At 46.3% G+C, this 12,461-nt stretch overlaps 1 protein-coding gene and 1 long non-coding RNA gene across 2 annotated transcripts in view; one reads left to right on the top strand and one right to left on the bottom strand.

Moving 5' to 3' along the window:
- The window catches only part of LOC142564804 (uncharacterized), a 49,010-nt gene that overhangs the window by 16,650 nt on the left and 19,899 nt on the right, over positions 1-12,461 (top strand). The window lies entirely within an intron of this gene.
- LOC142564409 (venom metalloproteinase antarease-like TtrivMP_A) overlaps positions 1-12,461 on the bottom strand; it is a 29,734-nt gene that overhangs the window by 366 nt on the left and 16,907 nt on the right. The window contains exons 8-11 of the mRNA XM_075675403.1: positions 11,830-11,938; positions 9,924-10,091; positions 2,065-2,203; positions 1,817-1,945 (exon numbers count right to left, since the gene is read on the bottom strand). Coding sequence (XP_075531518.1) covers positions 1,817-1,945; positions 2,065-2,203; positions 9,924-10,091; positions 11,830-11,938 — 545 coding nt within the window. The remainder of the gene's footprint in view (positions 1-1,816; positions 1,946-2,064; positions 2,204-9,923; positions 10,092-11,829; positions 11,939-12,461) is intronic.

Raw genomic sequence — 12,461 nt, forward strand, 5'->3', positions numbered from 1 at the left:
TTCAGTGCTAGTAACACAAAAAAAGGAAAAGAAAATAACGGCACGCTTAAGACTTCCGTAAATATTACCGACTGACGTTTATTTTTCATATAAATGGACGAAGAAAGTAATGCGTTCCTTAGACCCACTAGTGAGAACTTTTTTTCGGACCTTATATATATTTGCGTTCAATTCATTGGTGGAAGTGCAGCCCTGCCGCGGAGCCGTTTGCAGCGCTTTTTGTTGCCTTAGGTACGTAACGTAGAACCAACGTTCGACCGATGCTTTCCAAGAAATGTGAACATACATTTTTCACTGTGCATAAGGCAAACTTCGCACGCGTGTAATGTTACTTGTCTCTTTTTTTTCTTTTTGGACGCAGCAGCCGACACGAATAAATTGTGCCACGGAGAACTCAAGAACTGCATCGTCACCCTTTCACAGGAGCGCGGGAAGTTGGCATTAAAATCTGCGTAAACGCGATCACTGTGAACGCATCTAGCTGGACAAAAACTCGTTAAAGTGTTTTAGTTATTCCCAATGGCTGTGTTTAGAGTGATCGCAATGGTACTGCGGCAAGGAGGGAAAGAGATAAGTAGAAGGCAGAGAGGTTAACCAGAAGAACGTCCGGTTTGCTATCCTACACCGGGGGAATGGGAAAGGGGAAAGCAAAGATAACAGGGAGAGAGAGGAGGGAAGGAAAGAAGGAAATTGCGGTCAGTTCGCTGACGTATGTGGTCTTACAGCAATTGCATTAATAGTCCTATATGGTCGCACAAACCCGTCGTCCTTAAGAAGCACAAAAGCGCCTTCACCGATTTATGGGCCGACGGGCGATGGGGGCGGTGTTCCAGCAGCACCTGCACAGAAAGCGGTCGATTGTCCAGTTTTTGGAAAGCTTTGGCAAGTTCTTGTCTCTCTGGGGTGTATCGTGGACAGTGGCAAAGCAGGTTGTCGATGTTTTCTTCGGTGCCACAGGCCTCGCATGCTGCACTGTCAGTCACTCCAATTAATGTAGAGTATGCCTTTGTGAAGGCAACTCCTAACCAAAGGCGACAGAGAAGCGTAGCTTCACGTCGAGGAAGTCCGAGTGGAGGTCGGAGTTGCAGGGAGGGGCTTAGTCGATGCAGTCGTGTAGGTCGTAAGTTTGGTGAGTTCCACTCAGTCAGTGTGGGACTGCGTGCCAGGTGTCGAAGCTGCCTTGTGGCGTCTGTCCTCGAAAACGGAATTGGAACGCTGTGCTCTTGTTGATGTGCTGTGCGAGCAGCGTTATCGGCGGAATCATTGCCACTGATTCCACAATAGCCAGGTACCCATTGAAAAACGACCTCGTGACCTTTTTGTTGGACGTGATGGTAAAGTTTCGCGATTTCGTATGTCAACGGGCCGGGCGTAACGAGCTAGATAGAGGAAGGCAGCATCGCGCCTCGACAGCACACATGGTCTTACGTAACGCGAAATTATAGGAGCGCGAGTAGGCTTAAGTGTATTCCTATACGCTGAACTTTTGAATTAGGCTACAATACGAACCACTAAAGAACCATAATGTTGCACAGGGACAGCAAGCGGGAAGTATAATATAATACTGCTGCTCATAATAGAAATTATAATAAAAACACAATGGTTTATGAACGTGCCTAGGAGCGACCTGAGGGGTCTTCGTGTTGACGCAATCGAAATATCTCTCAAAGAAAATTTTAACATGGCTGCGCTAACTTAACAATTCAATCACTCACTCAATCGTTCACTCACCCCCCGCACTCCCCCCCCACCAACAAAACACACGTATATGTAATACATAGATAGACGTTAGCTATAATTGAATGACAAATATTACCTTCCCTTCTCCGCAAGGCGTATGTTCCAACGCGTATACGTCTTGGTACTTGGTATGTCCAGTGTGGACCACTTGTTCTCTTGGATTGTACAAACAACGCACCATGCACGCGGCCTTGAACCATTCACCCTAAGCATCAGAAAAAAAGAATATTGAAATTCAGTATTGAAAGAGCTCGAGATTTTCACCAAAGCTAAATATTACAGACGCGGAATTTGTCGAAGTACAAAAGTTTCAGAAGGTCTCACCGGATCAGCAGTAACATTCTGTTCACCAGGAAATAACCTCTGGCAATAAACTTTTGGCGTCATCATCATGCCAGGGTATTTTTTCGTTACATTGTATATTTCTTTAGCATTCACTTTCCAGCATGAAGGTCCCACGCGGCTTTAGGAAACAAAAATAAAAATACATGTATGACAACTTTAGAAAGGAGCTACCAGTTGCGTTGCATGATTTAATTTTGGGCTTATAATATCCTTACGCGTGCATTATTTTGCTTCTCGCGGGTGAGTAGCATTATTATTAATTTATCTTTCGGTGCAAGACGCGCCTTCTGTACCTGAAAGTTCTTTCGGAAATTTCAGGAAACTGATTACCAAGCGATGGAGAACCCGCCTTGGCAGCCAAGTCTCTTTGGCGTTGTGCCGCTGTTGCCAGGTCACTGGTTGAATTAGAGCCACGGCCCTCGCAGTTCGTTAGAGGTGAAATTTCAATAAGTTCGTGTACTGTTCAACGGATGCACCTTAGAGAATACGAGGTGGTCGAAATCAATTCAGCATCCCACACTAGGCGTGCCTCATAGCGAGAGCCTGGTCCTTGCACGTAAAACTACAGAATTTTGTTTTTTTAAGCGATCACGTTGTGCTTTCGTTTATATACGGGGAACAAGCTTTCCTTCATTGATGCAACAAGACTACTGGCTAGAATAGGAGCTTGGGCTTGTTGGTTGTCCATGCTGCTGTTAACAGCGCAAAACGTAGACGAGACACTAGAGGAGAAGACAACACAAGCACTGACTTTCAACAACGTTTCACGTCTTTCAACAGCAAATAAACGTTCTTGAAAGTCAGCGCTTGTGGTGCCGTCTTCTCGTCTCGTGTCTCGTCTACGTTTTGAGCTGTTAACACCAGGAATATTACTGGGTAAGCTGTGGGCGTTTGTCATACTGGGAGCCATTGCATGAGCGACATGAAAAAAAGTCATTGTATTGCCGTGACTTTCCTTCGTGCAAGTTGTTAGTCGTCCAAAGGCGTCTAGGTGTCAAAGGCTTGCATTATCAACACGATCCAGCTGCTGTAAAATGTTATTGCCGTATGCGCTATGATTACGTAGAAAATTAGAGGAGGGAACTTCCCCAGTAACTTGAGATTCGCCGGCCTTGCGCGCTGCTGCTTTCTGTACACAAGTTCACTAAGAGAAAAGTTAGGTTGTTAACTTGCATTGTTCGCTGTATTTCTCGTTCTTCATTGTCACTACTGGCGTCACTCTACCGGAAGAAAAAAACAGAGGACACCTAAGCACTTTGATCAATTGGGAATCGAAAGCATTAATGTCCAATTGAAAGCTGCTAAACGGTCCTTCCAGTTACGAACTCCTCGAGTGCAAGCGAGCGCGTTGAGATGCCTGGCGCGTTTTCATTTGGCTTTACCGAGGCGCAGTTAGAATGCAGGCGAGAGCTTGCGCGGACAAGGAACATGCGGATAACACAGGCTTCCGAGAGCGAGGGTTACCTGGCGTCGCGGCGATGCCCTCTCTCCTCGGGCAACAACTAGCGCGCCAACGCGGCAGTATATGTTCTCTTTCGCCCGCTCTTCTCCGTCGGGGCTCCGTCGATGCGCGCTAGTCACGTGGGAGCCAGTGGGAATTTACCTGCCAGTTTATGCTGCACGTGTCATGCGCCGGACTTCTCCCTCAACGAGCCATTTGACGCTACCGCATCAAAAAGCTCGCAGGATGTTTACTAGTGTGTAACGCAAACGTTTCAGAACTGCGGTGCGGCATAGGGGCTTTGATTCCCGATTTTGAGCTCGCCCAGTCACTTGGGAGTCTGAGGTCCTGCTTCCTCCGTGGCATTTCAATGTAAATCAAGTGTCATAACGTTCTAGTTCAAACTACTACACCTTTCTGCGACGTTCAAGTGCTACCACACTTTATAAGCATGCACAAGTGAAGCCGAATCCCCAGCGGCACGCCGACCGAGGCACCGGCACCGGCGTTCTCAAGGCCATGATGGTAAACGCTATCTGTTAAGCCTGTGATGCGCGACGCGGTGGCCAACGCTTGCGCTTCCTCACCTATGATGACTGCGAAACGCTGAAATGTATGATAGCCGAAACGCGTAACATTCAGGCGATCGCACAGGCCGCTCCCACGGGTATGTGTCGCTGGGTATTGCTGTCGGGCTCCAATCTCGCACCTACGATGATGATTACTTATTGGCATCCCCTTTGAAATGGGGTGGTGGGAAATATTTGCCTAGCCTGCTTGAGTTACTCAGGCATGCTAAACATACTTTGCATTCTACCATTTTTAAACGAAAGCCTTATACGTCCCATGAAGCGGGAAATCGGGCGAGCGTCCGGCATTAACATTGGATCGCAAGAAAATCCACGCGACGAAGTGAAGACGTCCCGTTTCCGTCGCTGGACCTGGCTCGCACTGCGTACACCCACGGTGAACAGCCACGGCGCCGGACAGACTCCCAAAACTGCCCACTCCCAGACTCCCAGAGTGCCCGCTCCCAAAATTGGAATAAGGTGGATTAAAATGGATTAAGGGGGACTAAAGTAAGTTAAGGTGAATTAAGGTGGATTAATTTGGTAAAAAATAGAGCAAGGTGTAGTAAGGTGGAGTTTTCATTTATGGTGATAACTTAGACAAGTCCTAATGCTTTCGCATTCAAATCACGTAAGGATATTTAAGTGACTGTCAATTTTTGTATTCATCTCTTAATCTTTTTCTCTTCCTGGAAACCTTTCTACCTATTTTGTACGATAGATATGCCTGTAACGGATTATGTCGTGTCCCTTTTCCCTGCTTTTCTTCTCACAAATAGACTAAACCTTTCTCGCTTATCTCGACTGCTGACCGATCGATGCGTCCTTCCAGCTTAAATCCATGTGCTTCGGGAAGGTGTGCGTTACTCACGGGTCTCACTGAATGAATTCCTTCACATCCTATTAGGATTTTCTGAGCGATCAGAGGATTTTTTGCTGCATAATACATATACCTCATCCTGTTACGAATATTTGCTCCCGTATGTTTTTGTCCTTAGGTACCCGACTCAAGCCTCAAATAGCAAGGGACTTCTCTTCGTGTTATCGTACCGATTTTTTATTGTAATTTCTTTTTTCCCAGCCTTGTAAGTCTCCATGGTCCTTCTTGTTTCCATCATTTGCATCCTATTCACTGTTTCTCTTTGTCTGACTTTCTTTGTAATGACTCCGGCTAGTTTATTTATACTTTCAATTACGCTGCACCTGGTTGCCAACTTTCTTGACCTCTTCGTGCATTCTGTGTCCACGCTTTTCAGGTACAGATATTTATGCGCTTTAGCAGAGCATTTATTTAGATCCATTCTGCTGAGTATTTCTTCAAAATAAATTTTGCTCTGCGCTTCTCAGGCTTCAAACGATGCCCAACCCATCTAACCCTGCCCTGCCTCATTCGTGGTTTTGCCGGCGGCTCCCAAAGCCAACCGGCCTACCTATTTTTGATTAACTTTTAGGCCCGACAAGATATTCGATTTTAAGCACAGAATGGCAGTGGCGAACGTTGGCGCTGCACCGTTATTCCTTTCCCGATTTCACGCATCCCCTTATATTTCTTGTAGCCCCAAAGCTACCTCTGGACACACTGCGACATCTAGCTGCGCGGCCACGATGTCCGCGCATACCCACTGTCACGAAAGAGGTTTGAAAGTTGATGTGAAAAGGTTTTGCGAAGAGCAGCACATAAGGAGTTACCCCCTGGGCACATACTCCGTGTGACATACAGGCGTGAAAAAAGGATTCTACAATTACAAAACACAGTAAGGGCGCAACCCCTGCTCTTTAGCTTCAGGCCTCTGAGATTGCGCACTTGTCTTAGATAGACAAATGTGCACGCAGATTTATTCTAAAGCTTCTCTTCTCACTTGTGGAGGTTTGTGGGCAGTCTCGCCTGGTCGTCGCCTAGTTTTGCACGTGCATGTGCAGCACTCATCTGAGTGTCGCTCAAGTTGTGCAAGTTTCTCACCTCGCCCCATTATTGCCGACACCTTTTCGTTGTTCGCGCTGCTGTGCTGAACCGCCTGCGCAGGCTACGAAAGAAGGAAAAAGAGGTTGCGCAGTCCCATATGCTTGTGTGGCACTAGCAAACCGCGCATCTCAGTCATTATAATCAAGAGAGAGAGAGAGGGAGAGAAAGAGAGAGATAGAAAGAAAGACGTTAATAAATAAAAAAATACGTATGTTGAAAGTCAACATCAGTGGTTTTTCCTGTGAGGTGCCTAGATTAGGTGAATTGTTTCGCTCCTTATTAGACAGAGCGGCAAGCTGTCGTATATAGCTTTGGGGTGTTCAGAGGTCCATCTTGAAAGGATGCAGTCGTTTAGCTTGAAGACTTAGCTCTGTTACCCAGCAAGGCAAGTTCTTCGCAGTTAGAATAGGTCAGGACACATCCATAGCAGATGGTGTGCTGTGACTGGCTCACTCGTGTCGCAAGTCCCACATGTTGGGTCTTGCGACGTGTCAAGGCATTGGGATTTCAATGCACGCGTTACTGCCTTGCTGGTGCGCAGACGGCGGAATGCGCTGCGTTCCCGGCGTGGAAGCCCGGGTGGGAGGGGTGCTTGGCCTTCGGGCAGAAGCGCTTGTAGAGCGAGCTTTTTACGCTGTCGAAGCTGCACGTGAGCATCGACATGGTCTACATCCGCCGATCGGGCCAGAACGGAGGCGGGACAAGGAGAAGGGGGGGGGGTGCCTAAGTTTGCGAGCGAGAGCGAGAGCTCGCTCATTCCTTCGTGCGCCCATGTGACTCGCTGTCCAATGAATGTGCAGCTCAGTTCCTTTGTGCCGCAAAACGGCCGCTTCTTCGTGGATGGCGGTTGCCATCGCGCATGCGTCACTCTTGCCTATTTCGCGTACGGCGTCTTGCGAATACGTTTATATGGGTAGATGGCTGCGATGCTCGAGGCGACCATTTCTATGGTATCAATCGTCACTTACAGCGCATACATAGACGAGGGACAGAAAGGACGACGAAGACACGCGCTTGTCTTTGTCGTCCTTTCTGTCCGTTGTCTATGTATGAGCTGTAAGTGACGATTGATACCATGGAATACCAACTAGCCCGTACCCAAACCTTGCTTCAGAATTTCTAGCTGCTTGGACAACCTCTAGAAACGCTTGTAACTACGCACCGCTCGTCCTTAATGGTGTGCTGTGAGTAGCTGTTGCCATGTTGCTACCGCCACTGTTCGTCCAGGCAGTACTGGCGTGATTCCGTGAAATAGCAGCATTCGTGCAAATACATTGATCTCTATTACGGTTAAGAATGACTTCGCGGTGATCGTAACGCCTCCGAATTGGTTCATTTTCTTCCGCATTGGTTGGATGGGTGTGAACAATGGCCGCCATTACGGGCAGCCATGACGCCGAAGGTGTTGGGAGAAAAGGAGCTTGTGGTTTCCAAGCCCATTACTTCCAGCGGTTTTCCACCGAATAGTGTAGACAAAGAGCGGGGTGGGTTCGACGTGGTTTGTTACCATGGTAACGACACGATCATCACAACAGTCTATGAACATGGTATGGGTATCCATGGAGTGTAAACTTCGGCTACGTTGGCGCATCAAGCTCTTACCAATCGCAGTGAGGGATTACGTCAGTGCGTGAGAGAAATGGGGAGAGGATACCGTGACAGATTTTAGTTGATGGCAAGTATTTCTTTCTTGTATTTAAAGTTTCTCCGCTGAAGATGTCCCAACTGCGTACCCTTATCACTGCCGTTGTTGCATTTATCTCTCCCATCGTCTGTCTACGCAACCTGCAACAGGAAGACGATGGCTTCAAAAAGTGTTTGAGGGCTCGTTTAACTGCAGCGGTGGCGGCATTTGTGCATACAATGTTTAATACGAACTATTCTTGGTGAGATCAAGCGAGCTTTAGGTAACGACTGTCTGGGTCGTCCTTGTCGCTATGTGCTATCTAAAAATGTGGGCCGATACCGAAGAAAGTGAAGTTTAGAAATCTGGGCCGATCCTAGGGATAATGAAGTCTGGACCTGTGGGCGGTTCCCACTTGTATGTGTCGCTGGGTATTTGCTGCTGTTCAAGGAACCTCTTTCGGTCCAACTTGGGTAAGTGCTTATAGGTATGTGCCACTGGGATCATTGGGTATGTGCCACTAGGTATGTGCCTCAGGGGCCACTGGGTATTCTGGCTGGCATACTTGCCAACTCTCCCTAATCTTTCGCAGTGTTTCCATTTTGGGCTCGTTTAACGATTTTAAGAAAGCTGCGTCAAATTATACGACAAATTTGGTTCATAATAATTTTTGCGCTTCGGGCTACAAAGGTATCTTGTCAGATATCTCGCGGCGGTCGAAGGACGGTAGAGTGATGTTTGCTTCGTACAGGTTATGTCCGACAAGTTTCTGTACTAAGCAAATAGGTAAAAACAATGTCGCCGTAAATGTCACTGGTATCTCAAAAACAATGTGATGCTTGTTATGTTCTAGCGAGTTGTGTTCTCTATCTAAAGATAAATGATTGTAATAAAATTCGCAGGTACAGCACAAAAGGTTCGCGCCCAGAGCAAACTAAAGTAAGTCGAAACAATTCCTATTCCCGTGTCGCGTCTGAAGAGTGAGTGAGTAAAAATTTTTATTTGCAAAATTCGGAAAGATTAGCGGGAGTTGGTTACGCCCATTCGCTCATGCACTGGAGGTGACCTCGGTCCCGTGGACGGAGGCGGCCTCCAGCGCAGAGTTGATATTCAATTGGGATTTCAGGTATGAGCTAGCCATGGTTGTCTCCCGGTTGTTTTCGTTCTTGATATTTATTTCATGCTTTTTATTGGGGAATTCCCAAATTATGTGGTGATGCCACCGCAGAGGTTGCAATGGGGATCGTAGATCTCTTTATATATTCTGTGCATAGAGCTTGGCGTTAGAAGCGTGTACGTTTGCAATCTCCTCCATGCCCATTACTTTTTTTATGTAATGCTTTATGTCCTTGTAGAAATTTCTATCTACGGAGTTTCTGCTGCTCGATGATTTCGCTGTAGCTGAGTAGCGGCTCTGCCGCGTTTTTGCCCACATCATCTTGGTCTCCACGTACTCCTCTAATCCGGTATGCGATTCCTAGGGTGAGGGCGTCGGCAGATTCGTTGCCGGAGAGATCTGAATGTGCGGGGGCCCATTTCAGAACTTTCTAACATGTTTTATTATTGAATTTGGGAGTCTAAGTGCTCTTTCTGATATTATACCACTTGCTTAATTAATAATTGTTGTCTTTGAATCACTGATAATTGTTATCTAACCTTCTATGTTGAGGACTAGTGCTACTGCGCATTGCTCCGCATCTTCTCTGGAATCGCACAGAATGGTGGCTTGGATGTCCCGGGAAAAATGGTGGCCACTGCCACTGCGGATTTTGTGTCACTGTAGCCCCAGGTAGCGTCCGCTTATAGTACCCGTCTATCGTCTTCGTGTGTTCTGTGACGGGCTTTTGCTCTTTCTCTTCTTCTTTCCGGGTGATTTGTCGGATGCATGCTTATAGAGAGCAGGGGGAATGATGAGTCTGTGAAATTGTGTCCAAGGGTATTTTAAAATATTAAAGTTCACAGGTTGGCAGGAATGCACTGGGCACGTGCCGCTTTTTACTAAACCTAAACCTCTTTTGCACCAACTTGTGTTAATAGATGCTACAACAACAACAAATCATGCGATGTGCGGCACTCCGCATAGGTTGGCAAGACGTCGCATAGGCAATACACATTCGCTGCGGAAAGGTTATGTGAGCCACAAAAGTCATCCTCCGCCAAGCCGTGAATACTAGGCATTACGTATATGTTAGCTGGGATTGTACCTGATTAGGCATTTCTTTTTCAGTTTTTTAAACTCACCTGACACAATATCGCATCTGCTCGAGACTGCACTCTGAGTAGTGGTAACTCGCCGCACCCCTCTTTATGTAGCTCATGATGTAGCCATACAAACCCAAACACCTCCGTGAGTCTGGTTTTCCGGGATAGCGAGGCTCAGGAGGCGACCCGTCATCTGTTGCTCCTAGCCTAAAAAAAGAGTAAAGCAACATAACATGCAGGATGCGCCGAGTTCGGCGAAACTCGGGATCTTCACGAGCTCTGGGAAAGTCCCAAGATGAAAGAACTAATGGTATCAAGACAAAGTTTCTTGCTCAGCACGCCTACAGTTTCTTTCATTTATCTAGATTCACTATATGTAGCTTTCATCCCTTGGGAGTTGCCTTATGGGTGGTCGACAAACTGGGACTCACGTGAACATACCATCGGTACATGGTCGGCTCCTTCTTTGTTATTTATCATTCTACCGAGTGCAGTAAATGCACAACCCAGTTATAAAATAAATGCATTTAGTATGCCAATATTGGTGCCTTTAACGTATTTTTAAGCATTTTGGCAGGGTGCGCTCATGTTGCGATACGACGGTTGTTCTCGTCATTTTTTCTGCTTGCTGCTTTTGCGCTTTCTATGCTATCTCCACTCGCTGAGTGCTATCGAGCAAACTCGGGTAAAACTCATATAAAAGAGAAACTCGGGACATCCTGATTAGCATCCCCGGTCGAAATTTGCCGCGAGGAGAATTTCATGTAAATGAAGTGCCTTTAGAAACATTGCACATGTGAATTATTGCACATGTGCATCGCCGTGAGTAATTCTCCAGTGCGTTCCTCATGGCCAGTTTTGGTATTATCTCTTTTTTTCGTAACTAATTTAATTTATTTATGGGGTTTAACGTGCCAAAACCATTTTCTGATTATGAGGCACGCCGTAGTGGAGGACTCCGGAAATTTCGACCACCAGGGGTTCTTTACCGTGCACATAAATCTAAGTACACGGGTGTTTTCGCATTTCGCCACCATCGAAATGCGGCCGCCGCGGCCGGGATTCGATCCCACGACCTCGTGCTCAGCAGCCCAACACCATAGCCACTGAGCAACCACGGCGGGTTTTTGGTAACTCATTAAGTGCATATGTATGTAAACTCTGTAATGTATATATTTCGGTCTTGTTACTAGCGTGGCAAGTATCTAGCATGACATTTTCTTCATATTTTGAAATGGATGGCCTTCAGGTAAAGTAAAAAAAAAGCATATAAAGATGAATCTAAGCCAACATTGTACAGAAAGGCCAGTAAGGTCCTGTTCTGAGCGTCATCTGGCGACGGCTCCCCAAGATGGCATCTGCTTGGTGGCAATTCGATAACAGGGCTGGCCACGGTTTTTGGAATAGTGTATATCACCGACGGCATATCACCGACACTTCTGCAAATTCTAAGAATGTTGGTCCACCGCCTAAGCTAGATACCAGAGATGCCGCGAATACATATTTATTTACGCAGCCTATAAGGCAGGAAGCGTGAAGTAATCTGGTATGACCCACCCCATGTTTGGTTGTGCGACTAGTGTAGTGAAGTGGTTGAACTTTTTTGTTGTGTATTCAAGCAGGATTACACGCCGCGTGGTTATGTCAATACGTATTTGAATTTTTTTGCTTTTCTGTCAACTTTTGCTCCCCATGGTGCATGTAGAAACAGTGTCAAACGCACAGAGACAGTTTGCCCGAGTTGGGAAGTTTGCGCTCGTTTTTGTTTCGCAGAAAAATAGAAAACACTTGGAGAGCAATTCGATGCAACGAATCTGAAAACGTAGGAAAGCGTAGCTTCGTCTTGGTGAATCTACGACCTAAATATAGAACCAGAACTTTCTTGCACAGGTGTTTCCATATCATTCGTTCATAAATGAAATGAAAATATTGGTGCTGTACTTACAGGTGGCCAATTTCGTGGGCAGCAGTGTCAGTCCCACTGTAGGTTCCAGCCTTGTCTTCACCGAGGGCAACGTGATAATAGGCACACAGTCCGCTGTTGTAGCCAAGACCTTGATAAGAATGAGAAAATTTAGCATGGCAGAAAATTGAGCTACGTGGTTGGGATGATAGTCTGTGTGCCTCTGAATTTGGCAGAACTACAGTGCTGTTCACACACGAAAAGCGGTCAACACGAAAAAATCAAAAAATCGTTTTCATTTCGAAGCACCTTGTTGCACGAGTAAGCCAATCGTCCGGTGGGTTACACGAACAAAAAGTGAATAAATTGTGGAATGTTGAGTGTAAAATTGTTGTAAGATGACTTGGCTTTTTCGACACGAGTACTTTTGTTTTTTGCATGAATGTATCCGCCTTTTTTGTAAGTAAGTTGTAGTAGTGTGAGCAATAATACATATTTACTATATTCCCGAATAAGCACTTAGTTGCGAGCGAGCGCATTTGTCTTTCTTGCTTCTTTCTATTCGTTCACGTTTGTGCTGAAACCACTGTTGAGAGCCAAAATCTATGCTTCGTAAAAAAATTCAGGAATGCCATGGTCAATGGGTACGGCAAACTTGAATTTGCAACGCATAT

Source organism: Dermacentor variabilis, chromosome 11 (genome assembly GCF_050947875.1).
Source record: "Dermacentor variabilis isolate Ectoservices chromosome 11, ASM5094787v1, whole genome shotgun sequence".
NCBI classification, from domain to species: domain Eukaryota; kingdom Metazoa; phylum Arthropoda; class Arachnida; order Ixodida; family Ixodidae; genus Dermacentor; species Dermacentor variabilis.